Raw genomic sequence first — 15,678 nt, forward strand, 5'->3', positions numbered from 1 at the left:
ACACACAGAACCACAGAGAATCCTTCTGGTTGGAAAAGACCCGTAAGGTGGTCGAGTCAAACCATTAACCCAGCTCTACCAAGTCTGGTGCTAAACCATGTTCCTAAGCACCACATCTACACATCTTTTGAACACCTCCAGGTTATCCAACCACCTCCCTAGGCACTATTAAACACTACTGCAGTGCTTAGTAACTGTTTTGGTGAAGAAGATTTTTCTTCTTCTACTTCACCCAATCTAAACCTCCCCTGGTGCAACTTGAGCCCATCTTCTCCTGTCCTGTTGCTTGTTACTAGGGAGCAGAGACCAACCCCCACCTCACTACACCCTCCTTTCAGGCAGAGTAAGAAGGTCTCCCCTCAGAGACCTCAACCTCCTTTTCTCCAGGCCCCACATCTTCAGAACATCTTGGGGTTCCAACATCTCCTACAGAGAGATTTAAAAGGTGGTACAACCCAATAGATGCAGGTACAAGTACTGCTAAAAATATTCAGTTTTAGAAAAATATCATTTTGAACTATGGAAGAGATCAGAAGAGAGAAGATGACAGGAGTTACCAATCCTGTGAAGGGTTGGCTGAAAAACTGATTTACTAAGTGAAAAAACCCACAGAGAAGATCTAAGAATCAGGTCTAGAGGTTTGGGCATCAAACACTGCCTTGTCAAACAGCCTCTGCTCCTGCCTTCCATCCCAGGGGCCCCCAAGCCCAGACACTGCAGCTCCCATCCCTGTGCCAGCTCCTCGCACACGCACCCGCGGCAGCTCCTGGTACCAGCTGAAGACGTCGATGCCAATAAGGGAGAAGACCCTGGCCAGGGGTGGCAGGATCTGCTTGGTGATGTAGTAGGTGGCGTTCAGCCTGAGGCTGGGGTCCTGCAGCAGCTGGCTGGGCCTCCTGACCAGCTGGATGAGTGGCAGACGGGGCGAGCCGCAGACGATGACGTAGGGAACTCGCTCCCCAACCCGCGGCTCGGAGCGGCGGTCGTAGCTCAGCATCCTCCTGGGGAGACACAACGTCCAGGCTCAGCCCCTGCACCTGCTGGTCAAGCTCCCATCTGATCACGAGTAGCTCCCCAGATGCCTGAAGCTGGTGCCTGGTGTGAAGCGCAGGACCAGGTGGTTTCATTTTTAATTTGCCCCATCAGACCCAGATTGTAGAACCCGGAACATGAGCCCTCAAGGCACGTCCTGTTTCAGGTCCCTTGGGTTTGCAGGCAGCTGCTTTCCAGTCACCCCGGCCTTAAATAAATGTTTTAAATAAGGAGCAGCCAGGGTACTGAAAAGAGCTCGGGAACCCAGAAAGCAAAGGACCACAGCTTCATGCAGAGATCCTTGCTGACCCAAGGGTGTTGATACCTCTTCTATCCCCTTTTCTTCCTATCTCCTTTGTTTCTCACCTTCTCAGCACAGGTAGGTAACAGTATTTCTAATTCTGCTACGTTTTGCAGGTTGTAACCTGCTGCTTTGAGAGTAATATTGGGTGGTTTTGGACAAAGTTTAGAATCTGACTCAATTTAAGTAACTTTGTTTTGTTTAAACCTCCTGGGTTGCTACTCCTAGCTATGGCACAGAGAATTCAAGAGGTTAATCTTGAGGACAGGGTTGTTAAAAGAGATTAACTAAGAGAAGGTTAACCTTGCTCCAGGGGCTGTTCCAAAAGGTTAACTCTACCTGTGTCCACTGGGTGGGGCAGGCCTGAACCTCAACCCTAACCCGACTGGGCAGGTCAGGACACAGCTCACATTATCTATTGCTGATAAACAGTATCGACAGGTTGAAATATTGATGTAGAGTAAATTATGCCTGGTAATAATGTATTTCACAGCACTGAGAGACATCACCATTACCATTTGTAACTTATCCAATACCCATGAGCCCTGGGCAACCTCAGGGAGCCAAGGCCTTGTGACAAAACAAGGAACAGCAGAGAACAGTGTCACAGTGTCCCGACAAGAGACCTCACTCCTCAACGTGTCTGCCTCCTTCCAGGACTACAAAAGGGCTTTTCAGGGCTGCCTGATGCCTGAGCTCTCTTTACACGGAGAAGAAAGTCAGAGCCAACTGCTGCAACAATATCTGAAGGAGACATCTCAGCGCTACTTGTCACTTGGCAGTGCAAAGGTCAAGGGAAAAAGACACCTCTGATTAGCACTTAATCTTCTCACCTGGTGATCTCCAGGGCTGGCACGCAGGATCCGGGTCTGTAAGCTGAGCTCCCTCTGTACTCTTTTGCAAAGATGAAGTCCTGCATGCTGGCTTTTCCTTCCAGCAACTTCATGCATTGATTCTGAACATACTGCTTGATCTGACTTATGTCCCGTGTTTCAAATAGCAGCTTGATAGAACACTCAAGTATCTTTACAGCCAAGGGAGAAAGGTCAGAGAACCACACGTTAATGAAAAAATAGTGAAGTAAATTATATTAAAATATTAATACACTGTTTAGAAAAAATCTTAGTAGTGAACGAGAATGTTAATATTTCAAGTGGTTCCATTCCCTTCCACTCCCAAGACATTCAAAAACACATCACTGGACAATTTGTTCTCAGTTTGACACCTTTCATGACTTGACCCATATTCCATCACTAAAACTGCTTCAACCATCACAGAGGTTTGTCAGAGTATGAGAAAGCATTTCCCCCCATCATCTAAAAGGTTTTGCTGGTGCTGTGACACCTCAAAAAACAAAACAGTTGGGGTTAAAAAGAAAAATGGAAGTAAATCCTCCAAAGTGGTCTCTTCTCTCCCTGGGATACGTTTGTTTTGACTTGACTTTAAACAAGAGGCTTTTCTTTTTCACACCTGAACACACACCTTAAAATAAACAGGCAAGGAAGTTTATTTTAAATTAACTCTTAGCTAAGCTACAGTTAAGTAAGTAGGCTGTTCAGCAGACACATCAGTGTGTCTCACTCCTCTTGGAGTAACACTTCCAGTTAAAGTGAACTGGATCAAGAATGGTCTTCTGGAGAACTTGTACGGGGTGAAGGACTTTTGATGAGGTTTTTAGGGGCTGAAGTAGTTAGGATGGAAAGGCAAGTCCTTCTCACGGGCTTTCAAGCGTACAAGAAAAACAAAGTTATCAGACAACTCCCAAGGATTAAAAATCTGAGAGAGGACAAATACAGAACAGCAAAGGCTATTTTCAGTTGGAAGTGACCTACCATGATCACCTACTCCAACTGCCTGACCACTTCAGGGCTCTCAAAAAGTTACAGCCTGTTATTAAGGGCATTGTCCAAATGTCTCATAAACAGTGACAGGCTGGGGGCACTGACCACCTCTCTAGGAAGGCTGTTCTCATGTTTGACCATTCTCTTGGTAAAGAAAGGCTTCCTAATGTCAAGTCTGAACCTCCCTGGCACAGCTCTTAACCATTCCCACACATCCTATCTCCAGATAACAGGGAAGAGCTCAGCACCTTTTTCTCCACCTCCCTTCCTCAGGAAGCTGTGGAGAGCAACGAGGTTGCCCCTCAGGGTCCTTTTCTCCAAGCTAGACAAGCCCAGTCTCCTCAGCCTTTCCTCACAGGACCTTCCTTCCAACCCTTTCACGAGCTTTGCTGCCCTCCTCTGGACGCGTTCGAGGACCTTCACATCCTTCTCACACGGTGGGGCCCAGAGCTGCAGAGCGCCCTGCAGGTGAGGCAGCACCAACCCCCAGCCCGGCTGGGGATGCAGGGTTTGGTGCAGGATGCGGCTGCCAGAGCACAGGGCTGGCTCTGAGCCTGCTGCCCCACAGCCCGCAGGGAAGACAGATATGAACAGGTATTACACATATGATGAAAGAGCATTTCATTCCAGAAGAAATTCCTAAGTGTTTTACCTTGGAAACAGCAGGACAGGAGTCCCTCCGGACTGTCTCTATGCCCTTTGCATCAAATACTGGGTCCTTCTGCTCCAGTGTTTCATACATGTACCCCACGTACCTCTTTTTGGTTTGCAGGACACATGGCAAGTAGACCTGGAATGTTCAGAAAGAAGACAGGCTGATGTGGCATGTACCTGGAATATAGGGGGTTTCCTAGGGAATACTTTGCTTTGTTGTTGTTTTTCTGTTTGTTTGGCGTTTAAATCATTAAACCAAATAAACGTGATCAAAGCACTGCTGAAGGATGGCTGAGGAAGTTGGAGTTCAGTTGTGTTCCATTCTCAAATCCCTTTATATTTCATCTAGCTGTGAAAGCCAAGCAACCTGGAGCTCAGATGGGAAGTGACACACACTGTGATTTGTTCTGAATGCTCTTCTGGATTGCCTCTTGCAGTGGTTTTCATGCAACTGTATTATCTTAAGAAGACAACAACTTAATTTTAAACATCAGAGAAGAAAAGCTTCTCAGAAGGAGTGGCTTTGAACTTGTATTTTCAAACTTTACCTCATTAGGAGGTACCTCAAATCAGTGAGCACCTTGGCTTGGGGTGGTTTCCACATGCCTATGCTTGGAGAATGGGTTCCTGATGGATGGATTTTTAGGGTCCTGGTCTCTTTTGCCTGTGCTCTCCAACCTCTTATTTCGTTCTTGACTGAGTCAGTATTCCTTGACCAGTTTTAAAAGGAGTGGGGAGCCATTTCTTCCCAGTACGACTAGGATAACATCTCCTGGCTCCCGTGGAAGAGGGAGCAGTGAGTTCAGATGGCCTCAGGCTGAGGAAGGTCCTGCACACAAGTGTCACTTCTTCAGCAGATGCTCCAGCTTTGGGGCATTTTCCTCTTCCTTTCTAGGAAGTTTCCCCAGGACAGTACTCAATATTTTGACCCAGGTGAACAAAGGCACATGAAGTGAAGCACTCAGGCATCTTCTCAAGTATTTCCTTGCACCCAGTATTTTTTTCTGGCTAATTTCTCCTTCATCTTAATGACACAGAATTGCCTCAGAATGGGAAGGGTCCATGCACATGAATTAGTCAGTGAGGAAGAAGTTGCTGTGCCTTCCACAGCTGATCTGATTTTTCTTGCTAATATTTTTCTAGTGTATCTTTCATGAAAAAATGGTAATTTGCTTACAAATTCTGACTGAACCTGTTGAGTCAGGCATGTATTTTGAAAAATGTCTAGAGCACCTGAGCTGATTGCTAATGAATTCCCACCAAAATTAGTATCACATTCCCTTGCTCTTTAATATAAAGTGTTATTGTCATTAATACTTCTTCTAAAAAGCCTACTGAATGGGTTTGTATGATTTTTCATTTTATATGTCAATGTCTTACAGGGAGATATCCTGAAGTGTGCTCAGGCTGGCTGAAGAATCAATATCAGACTTGTAATTAATGCACTGGAATCACTTCAAGGGATGGGGCACATTTTCTCTACCAAGTTGCACACACTGGTTTGAGTGTATATAAGACAAAACAAAGGGAGACATTTCCAAAAGCTGATGGGACAGGAATTTCAAACTGTCTGGTGCAACAGGCCCCCAGGCATCCTGGTGTGACAGCAGGACCTTGTCACTTTGTGCCTGACCAGGCCCCTGAGGCATGAAGGAGTTTGCAGTGTTCCCACAGAACCAGCACAGCACACAACTGTCCTACAGCCTTATGCTACATTCGTGTCCAAAACAAATCTTTTATCTTCACTTTCTATTTTTCAGGTGTCCCTGCCCATGCAGGGGTTGGAACTAGATGATCTTGAACTTCCCTTCCAACCCAAACCATCCTAGGATTCTATGATAACAATGTTTTCACCCAACACATTTGAAGTAAAATATTTTCCTTTTACCTTCTCAAACTTCAGTTTAACAGGTTTGGGGTTTGTTGCTGTTACAGCTTCAGCAATTTCTTGACCAATCTTGAAAGACTGCTCCTTTGTGGCTCCTTTCAAGAGTACAAACATGCTACAAGAAAGCAGAGGTAGGAAGTGAGCACACATCTATTCAAGTTAGCTCCTGACAAGCTATGGATCCCTGGAGGCAAGGCAGGGTTGTTGCTATCAGTTCTGTTCCCTTCCTGCAGCTAAAGCCAAAACCCTGAGAACTGGGAATGTTCAGGAGGGGATCAGGAGTGACAAAGGCAGGAGGTGAGCAGGGGTCTGACTGCAGGACTGCAAAACCTGAGCTCCCAGCAGGGAACTCTCAGGAGCTCTGGGGTCACCCTTTTCTCCCCACTATGGGCAGCAACAGGATTTTACTTCCTTTCTCCAATTTGTTTTTCTTTTTTTTGGTGAAGCTAGTATGAATTTAGTATCTTTGAAATCTCAGCTCTGGCTGATGGCAGACACTGGATTCACAATCATTCAGACAGGACAGCCAGCCAAGCTTTGTTTCCCATGGCTGAAAATTATCCAAGTCCAGCAGCAGAGATGGAGACACCTCCAGAGTGGCCATTATTTAGACAACAGATTGGCTAAGAAATGGGAGGTACTGAAAATGATGCATTTCAGGCAGCCTGATCATATCTTTGCATGCTCTGGGGGCTGCTTCTGAGCTGGATCCACTTTTGAAGCTTAAAGTGGTGCCTTCCTCTAAGTATCAACGTGCACTGCCTGCTCCATTACAAACACTCTACTTCCCAAAATAATAATGGCATCAGGAACAGGCACAAAACCACCCATTTGATAAGTAAGACTTATAGTAACAGCTGAAAAAATATGATTCCCCCCTTTCTGTTCCACAAAGTTTTCAAAAGAAAGGAAACTGTTGAAGTGCTCCCTGAGAGTCCTAAAAAACCTCCAAGGAAACAAGGATTATTTACTTGGCACATCCTGCAGACAGTGACAACACCTCAGCCAGGGCCCAGATGCTCTTTTCAGTATCACAGACTCCTCTTGCTGAGACAAAAACGTAGCTGTGAAGGACTGCAATGATTTGAGGGGCAGAGCATGAACTGCTTACCTGTCAGTGTCCCCATACACAACACGAGCACCCCATTTTTTGGTATCATTCACTAGTTTTATAGCACGTTCCAACGTTTCTCTGGCCTTGTGGACAATGCTGTCCCCCACCTGCAAAGTTAAAGAGAAACTGACCATCTCTTTCCCACTGCTAAACAAAACCCTGGCTCTTGGCAAACACTGTCTAACCCTGCTTGGCCTGTTTGTGAAAATTACTACATTGTGAGCATGTGTTCTATTTCATGGTTTAAATGCATATAATAAATAACAAGGTTGCTGACACTGTCCCCAGGTAGCTGGGGGCAGGAAGGCTGATCAAATATGGAGAGAATTAAAATAAAGAAACATTTGGTTTAAGCAAAGGAGCAAGGCCACGTAGGGTCATTTTCTCTAGTTTCTGATTCCTGCTTTTATGAAAACTGTAAAATGGCTACAATGTTTTATTCCCTTCCCCCCCCCCCACTATTAGAAATGTAACCAATTTACCTTTGGGGAGAGCTCTACAGAAATGCCAACCAGAACCCTCTTTTATGGGAAAATAAGATTTACTTTTTTTAATTAAAAAAATATATTGGGATTTGTGATGCATATTTTTTTAAGAAAAACAAAGTAACAAAAACTCCCATTTTTTATTTTCAGCACTACCAATAAAAAAGGTTTTATTAAGGTTTTAAGATTAAATATGTTTATTATTTTACTAAGGTTTATTCAGATTAATTACGTTTCAAAGAGTAATACTGTGTGATATGGCTACACTTTACAAATAGTGTCTTTTCCACAGTTTTTCTGCATTTTGCTCTGCAGCCCTTACCTCAGTGCATGGCATTCTTCCAGAAAAATGAGCAGCAGTATAGCCAAATGTGAAATTAGCTATAAACTTCAGACCCAGCTGACGAGCTTCGAGCATTCGGGTTATGGCCTTGTCCTGCTTATAGGCCTTCATTGACTGCTTCACCATGATCCTGGTCTTCAGGATCTCTTCCAGCATTCCTGGCAGCACACCCTTTCTTACTGAGGGCTGCCACAAAGTCAAGAAAGAAAGAAAGAAAAATAGGTTAAAAAGCCCAACCTGAACAGTTCAGAGAAAAAGCACCAGACCCAAACCTGTGAGATAATCACTGTTAAGAAGACAAATTAATGAGCAGGATGCCCCAGGCACCAGTGGTTTGGCTCTTCCCACAGATATTGCAGCAGCCCAGAACAGCTCACCAGGGCAGGGTAAACTGCTTTCTGTTCCTTGTCTCCATCAGCCCTGCTAATGCAGCCTTTAGATCACCTGATGAACCAGAGCAGGACTTCAATATTGAACTGGTCATTCTCAGAGCATTCAGTGCTAAAGGGGAATCACCCTTACAAATTCTGCAAATGTTCTTCACCCAAAGGTTGTGTTTTACACCACATTTATGTGTTCTGCTGACTGGCTAATTATTTGTAAGAGCTCCAGGCCTTATTTATTAATTCATTACAAAGCAGCCAGCAGTGCACGTAACAAAATGAGAACAATGGAAAGCCAGTCAGGGAGGTTCATCTCCCAAACCATGACCCTTTTTCTAGGAAGGGCTTCTGCTGTCTGGGCAGAAGAGTGAAGTGTTACACACTGATAATCACTGTGGGAGCCCCAAACTGCACAAGTGAAATATGGTTTAATTATAGATTAAATAAGCCTTGGGTCTAAATGAAAGCATGAAGATGATGTTTTATGTCCTGAACTGCCAGAAGCTCAGCACTCTGACAAATACCCAAAAAAAAACGAGGGAAAAAAGAGACTGAGCCTCCTCCTTCTGCTCTTAATGCAGCAGAATGTAAAGGGCAGTATCAGGCTGTTCTGAGGCCAGTCAGCCAGCAGGACGTGTCACAGCAGGAAGGTCAGTACCTTGACAAAAGCCACTCCACTGGGTGACACTGTGATATCGTGCCTGATCTGGTACAGTAAGTCAGGGGGCACCTGGAGGGAGGCACAGCCAAACCTGAACGCGTCGTACCTGGGAGAAAGGAAAAGCAAATGTGAAGAGGATCCAGCCCTTTTTGCGGCCTGGCCAAGCAAAACCATCAGCTCCTGTGGAGATGCTGGTCAGGCCAGCAAGGACAGTCACAGCTGTCATCTCAGGTGTAACCAGACCCAGAATCATGAACAGTTCTTAGCTGCATGTGAAAGGCTCTAGGAATAAAGCAGAACTAAAGAGCTGAATTCCAACACATGCATAATGTATCAGCTCTGTGCTGCTAATGCAAGATTCCCAAATGCTGAGTTAGTGCAGGCACGTGGAAACCAGGCATGTTTACCAGGTAACAAACTGCATCTACTTTCTTTCTACAAATTCAGAATTCCCAATCAGAAGCCTGGAAACCTGATGATGACACCTAGCAAGCACTGCATGCATCTCCCCATTCCTTCAAGTATTGTTTTATTGAGGTAATCATAATGAGCAATGAGATTTTTTCCTTCCAATTAAGAGGATTACTGTTAAACTCAGTGAGAGATGCTACACAGAATAACTCCTTGGATCTTTTCATTTTGGATGGTTAAGACCAGATTGAACTAAAAGAGAATGAAACCAATTCATTAACATACAATACTACTTGTCTAGTTTTGAAAATAGGTAGGGGATTTAAATAACAACTGAAGTTGCTGTGAGGCAATGCTGAAAACTGGCATCAGCACAGCAATGGAACAGGTGTGCACACAGAACCACTGAGTGGTGAAGGCTGGAAGGGACCTTAAAGATCATCAGGTTCCAACCTCCCTGCTATGAGCAGGGACACCTCCCACTCACATCCACATATTGAGTTGCTGTTTTTTTAAAGGGACAGAGTCTAATTAAGTATTTAATTTAAAATACACACTGATGTCTGACCAGTACAGGTTCCAATATGCCCCTTGTTTCCAACAACAACCAAGGGCTCTCAGTACCTCACAAAAGATGCTAAAGTCTCTATGGAATCAAAGTTTGTGATTACAGAAGAACCACTTACTTTCCTAAGTTTTCAACATGTCCCAGGCAGGTTGAAAAGCAGTAGTTGTAGGCTATGACAATGGAAGGATACAAGGACTGGAAATCCAGGACCAGGACAGCGTTGCTGTAGAAGCGCGACTCGGGCTCCATGATGAGGGGGATGCACTGAGGGGCCTTCATCTGGGCTCGCTGCTGGACACTGGGGCTCACAGCAATGTAGTTCATGGGCTTGGCAATGCGCAGCATCATGGACTCCACACGGTACTGCCACAGGGTGGAGACACTCATCAGAGCTTCCAAAATGCAGGTCACAGCATCACAGAACCACAGAGCGGTTGGGAGGGACTTTCAAGATCATCAGGTCCCAACTCTCCTGCCAGGAGCAGGGACACCTCCCACCAGACCAAGCCCCACATCAACATGGGTGTTACTAAACACATGGGTGTTTTAAAACTGCATAAATACACACTTAAATATCCTGAATTTAAAGTCTGGACAGCTGGTTTTCTGAAACAAGCACCCATATTTTTAATGTATGTTTCCTATTGCAAACCATGAACGTTTCCACATCTTTCCTCATCGTTTAGCCCTAATGACAGAAAATCATTTAGTCCTTATCATTTTTTTCTATGGAAAAAATAAGCATGCAACTCAAGTGAAAAACTATTCCCCAGGCTGCACCACCAAGTGTGGAGGCCATGCTGGAGTCAGGGAATAAGCAGCTGCTAACTGTGCTTTTGTCAGACTGGCAGAACATTGAAGACAACTAAGTGTCATGTGCAGCTGTTGACAATTTTCCACAGGAACCTGCACTGCAATTTAACTTCAACACCTGGGAAAATAGAGGCATGACATGAGAGCTGTGTAAGTTGGTAATTGTGCCCCCAAGCTTTTGACCATGAGCAGCCACCAGAATGTCCTTGGCAGCAGGAGAAGAGAGGGGAGGATTTCAACCTGCCTGCTGCTCTGCACCGGCTATCCAGGATGATGCCACAAGTGGTACAGGAAACATTAAATAACAAAATGTTTAAGCACTTCCACCTGGTCCGAGACATCACAAAATGTCCTATGTGGAGGCAGCAACATGAGAAAAACCAGCCCTAGTTATTTAGGTACTGATGTACTCAATGCTTTAGTAGGACTTCACCAGCACTGGCTGCAGGCATCTGCTGTGCCCGTTCACAGTAAAACACAAAATAGCTGAACATTCCATCCACGTGTGGCCCAGCACTGACAGTCTCAAAATATCAAAGAACGATCCTACACAGTCCTAAGATCCTGTGCTTTGTAAACAGCTCCATCCCTGTTCCAGAGCCCTGGCTGAGGTACTTACACATGCAGCCACTGGACATGGTGGGTATCATTTCTTTAACTGATGTTCTGAAGGGACTGACAGAACCAAGACTAACAGGCCCTGCTGCCTCACACACAGACTGGGGTTTGAAAGCAGTTTTGCAGCAGCACAAGCTGTTGCTGCCTTGTACTAATTGCACACTAATTTGCTTCCACTGATGAGATCAGATGTGTGATGAGGTAGCAGTCAGAGACCAGACCTGGGAAGAGCTAGGGGTTCTTTTTTTTCTAGTTTCCAGCAAGTTTTTCAATCACCTGAGGAAAAATGTCAGCAGAAGAGCAGACACACGTGAGTGAGAGGAGTTGTCTCTCGTTTCAGGTGCTGCTCATGGCTCATGTGAAGCCCTGAGAACAGCCTGGTTAGTCTAGTGACTCAGCACTTGAGTATTATTTTGGTATTATTACCTGAGACTGCTGGGTCTCAAAGCAGAGTGTAAATCTCACTCTGTCCTGCTGCCTTTCCCTCTGATGCTAGTACCAGAATAACAGAACCACACACATCTTGCATGACATGTACTCAACAAAGCCAGAACCCTTCTTGCCTTATCATCAGATCTCACCCCCAGCTCTGCTTCACAGTCAATGTCACTTAGAACCTATTCAAGGCAGCTTTGTGTGTCCCAGAAGAAAATAATCTCATCTTTCCCAAGACATGCTCAATTATATTTCTTAATGTTTTTAAAGCATTCATTTTCAGACTCATCCAAGTGTGAAAAATACCAGCTCAAAGGGAAAACAGTGCTCCCAAAGTCCCTGGAACAGACTCACTGGTGTGATTACATTTGGGGCACTCTATTTTTCACAGCTATTTTTAATCCTGAGAGTAAACATTCAGTCTATTATTGCTGCTTTTGAACTGCATTTCTTTATGCTTCAATTTCATGTTATGCAAAACTGTCCTCTGTGACCTTATGAAAATCCATATACTAGCTGAAAAGCTAGAGAAGAACTATAACATCTTGTAGGGACTATTTTGTTTTTGCCAAGTGTAAGGAAAACGAAATCTTACCTGGGAGCCTCTTGTTAACACATGTAAGAACTGAATGCCAAAAAGTCTGGCCATTTCACTTGTTCTGCCAATCAAATCCAGTTTCTCCAACAACTGGAGGTTCCCACGGACCCGACTAACATAATGATCAACCATTTTCCACCTGTGAAAGTGAATTCCTTGTTACAACCAACCAGGAGACTGCTGCTCTTTCTACTAAGAAAGATGTATGATAGATTGTTACAAACTAGCAAATAGAATTTCCCCTAGGACATTTTCGTAAGGTTCTTTCAAAAACATGGCACATAAACACACCCTTATGCATTCTAAAAACATACAGAGAATGTGTTACAAGCTGCTTGCAAGGCCTGTCTTAGTGACCATATCCTGTTCTCCTTGCTGCCCTAAGTCATTGCTCATTCAGAAACTCAGGTTTCTCTTCACCTGTTTACATGTGGTTCTTTTAACCAGGTGGACTGTTGAGGAAACATCCTTCAGTACTAAAAACACCTTTCTCAGTTGAACATAAGTTTATAATTTCAGCACTAAATCAAGTTTCTATCTGGTCAAAAAGTATTAGTCTTGTACAGAAATTATAGGTATGTCACAAATGATGTTCAGATTCAGCTTTATTAATTGTTCATATCACACAATACCAAATCACTCCAAGAAAGTGTACAGCCCAGTGTGACATGTGTCATATAAAAGTATTTTTAAGCAGCTATAGTTGCTGTCTAAACATCTTGTACCCTGCTGTGTATTATTTTTAAGCCTACCTTGGGTGATAAGCACTGAGAAGTAAAACAGAGCCCTGACAGTTCATTAGAAGTCCTTCTGATGAATAGTATATGCAAAAAGACCGTACAGAACTTCAAAACAGGACATCTACCCAGATATGCTGAAACTGTAACTGAAAAATTGCTTTGGTTTTGTGTATTTTAAACAGTAAAATACATGAAGATGAACTATGGAGGGTATAACTGCACAGCACAGCAGAACAGAAGAGTAAATAAGTACGTTGCTGCACAGAGACTGTTCTCGTACCTGAGCTAAACTGATCATTTCTTCCTATGCTGACTTTAGTTTATACCCATCCAATGTTAGGAATCTGGTGTTAAAAACAACAAACAAAATAGATGGACAGATCCTTACCTGTAGACATCTGCCTTGTTATCAAACCAATCTGACAGAACTCGGAAAGTAAAAAGAGGGAAACGATGATGAAGAACGTGAAAGCCCACGTTTTCAAAAGTGTAATTCAGCAGATTCACCTGGAAAACACACACAGGACATGACAAGATGCATAGTGTCTTTCATAGCAAAATAAGTATTTACTTTCTAAAAACTATTTTATTAATTTTTATTAGCATACTATGTATTTTTTATTTTTACTATTTATATTTTATTAGTATATAGGGTATTTAAAAGTCCTTAACTACTTACAAGTCAGGGGAGAATATATATCCCTTATCAATTGAAAAGAACAGATGGTATTAAGATCACAAAGATCAGGTCTGAATTTGATCAGATGTAGATTTCTATAGACTGAAACACTTGAAAATTCAATCTAAGGTCATAAACAGCAGACCAATGAGTAAGTCTGACAGCTAAAGAAAAGTTCAAGTATTTGATTCAGCAAATGCATCATACTAGACAAACTGCTGAGACAGGCAAACTGTTCTCAAAACCCAAAAAGTGAAAAGTAATGTAATGAAGAAACTTCACTGAAAGAGAAGGGTTTCAGTATTTTACACTTCAGCAACATGCACAAAGTGGCAGACAGCTCTTTTTGAGGAGGGGTACAAAACAAGGAACAAAAAGTCACCCAAGTTACATGCCATTGTCAACAAAATCCTAAATAATTTTAAAAATCCAGTTAAGTCAAATACATTAACCTTTTAAAAACTTTACCTCATTTCTCATCATTCTCCAAACATTTAAGGTAATTCTCCCAACAATATTTATTTCAGTCATTGTATCTGATCCATATTCATCCAGCTCAGCTGCAAATCTGTTCTCTTTCTTCTCATCTGAATATATGGAAAGAGAACACATTCAGACAAGATGCAGGACAGTCGACACCAGATCAAACCATCCCTCCTCCAACTGGAGCTCTGTGGAAGAACAAGCCTTCCTAGGGGCCATTCCTGACTGCACAGGTTGATTTATTTACCAGTCTTCACACTATCTCCAAAAGAAGCTCCTCCAGGTTTTGCTGCCCTTGCACACCCCCCTGCAGGTAACTCTTGCTCTGGTTTCACTAAGATGGTGTCCATGGCAATATATTCTTCACAGTTAATGTAACTGTTAAGCACTGCTGAATGTTATTTGAGACCTGGCTGCATGCACATCAATGTATAACATTATAAAAAACCAGTTATTTTTGCCCTGAAGAGTTTATAAGCCAGGGCTTTACTTGTGATGACCTCATACAGTTGGAACCAGTCATGGGAGAGAAAATTCAGCACCTTTCACACAGAAGTAGCAAAAAGAGCAGGTAGATAGGAGCTCTGAATAGCACAAAAGAGACAGAAGGGAACAGGAAGGAACAGATGCAGAAGCTGCTCCCTGAATCTTTCTGTAAGACACCAGTGACAGGGGACACAACCTACTCTGCCATCCTTGGGATTTTTCCTGCTTTGAAATACTACAACATAACAAGATAATCTTGTGGGTATGTATTTCTTGAAACTGCCTTTTATTCAGTCAACCTAAGGCTACAGTTTTAGTTTTCTTTCCTAGGTTTACATAGATGGTTTTTTAAATGTACAAGTTAAAATTCAGTATGAAAACACACTGTATTAGCTGATCCTCCAGTCTTGCTCCTTCTTACAAGCTTAATGGAAGAGAAAGCACTTTGGGGCAATTTCCCCACAACTGTAAATCTCTACCTACTTCAGCTGCCACTACTGGCTCCTCAGATACCCCTGCAGAGTAGCCTACTAATAAAAGAGCAGAATGTTTTGGACAGAGCACACCCAGGTGTGGATACACAATGCTTTGCAGGACTGAGCAATGAGCTCTTCAGACAGCCACAAAGCACATTTACCCTGGAAGACAGAAGTGAAATTTGCCTGAAGTTCTGTAGAACTGCCCTGAAACCACATCACAGACACAGGCTCACTTCATGTGCTGATCCTTCAAATGAGCAGCGTTCCAACCAAAATGCTGAAAACCTATTTCTCATTTACTGACCTGACCAACGAATGACGAGTTGGAAACTCGTGATCTTTGATGGTCAATTCATATTTAACCTGTCATGGGTTCCTGCTTTCATTTATTAAGTATTTTAAAATTCACCAAGGTTCAGTTGCCAGCAATCTTCAACAGAAGGACCAAACTTGTTATGTTTTTTTGTCCCTGACTGGTCTCTATAACTAAGACCTTTTTAAGAGAGACCAAACAGATTCTGAAGGATGGGAGGGAGTGCACAAATGTTGAAATGTCAAGGAAGGAGTGTGTGAACCTGGCCCTTCTAAAACATCCAGGCACAGAGGATGCCAACATAAGAGATGTTATTGCTATGCTGGGTAAGCCCAAAGATGCAGCTAGCCCAG

At 43.4% G+C, this 15,678-nt stretch overlaps 1 protein-coding gene across 1 annotated transcript in view; it reads right to left on the reverse strand.

Moving 5' to 3' along the window:
- REV3L (REV3-like, polymerase (DNA directed), zeta, catalytic subunit) overlaps window positions 1-15,678 on the reverse strand; it is a 69,517-nt gene that overhangs the window by 4,089 nt on the left and 49,750 nt on the right. Inside the window, exons 21-31 of the mRNA XM_010008390.1 lie at window positions 14,033-14,151; window positions 13,274-13,392; window positions 12,143-12,284; window positions 9,800-10,044; window positions 8,700-8,808; window positions 7,638-7,844; window positions 6,828-6,937; window positions 5,717-5,831; window positions 3,827-3,964; window positions 2,167-2,357; window positions 755-1,001 (exon numbers count right to left, since the gene is read on the reverse strand). Coding sequence (XP_010006692.1) covers window positions 755-1,001; window positions 2,167-2,357; window positions 3,827-3,964; window positions 5,717-5,831; window positions 6,828-6,937; window positions 7,638-7,844; window positions 8,700-8,808; window positions 9,800-10,044; window positions 12,143-12,284; window positions 13,274-13,392; window positions 14,033-14,151 — 1,742 coding nt within the window. The remainder of the gene's footprint in view (window positions 1-754; window positions 1,002-2,166; window positions 2,358-3,826; window positions 3,965-5,716; window positions 5,832-6,827; window positions 6,938-7,637; window positions 7,845-8,699; window positions 8,809-9,799; window positions 10,045-12,142; window positions 12,285-13,273; window positions 13,393-14,032; window positions 14,152-15,678) is intronic.

This window comes from Chaetura pelagica, unplaced genomic scaffold, assembly GCF_000747805.2.
Source record: "Chaetura pelagica isolate M959 unplaced genomic scaffold, ChaPel_1.0 scaffold62, whole genome shotgun sequence".
In the NCBI taxonomy this organism is placed as follows: Eukaryota; Metazoa; Chordata; class Aves; order Apodiformes; family Apodidae; genus Chaetura; species Chaetura pelagica.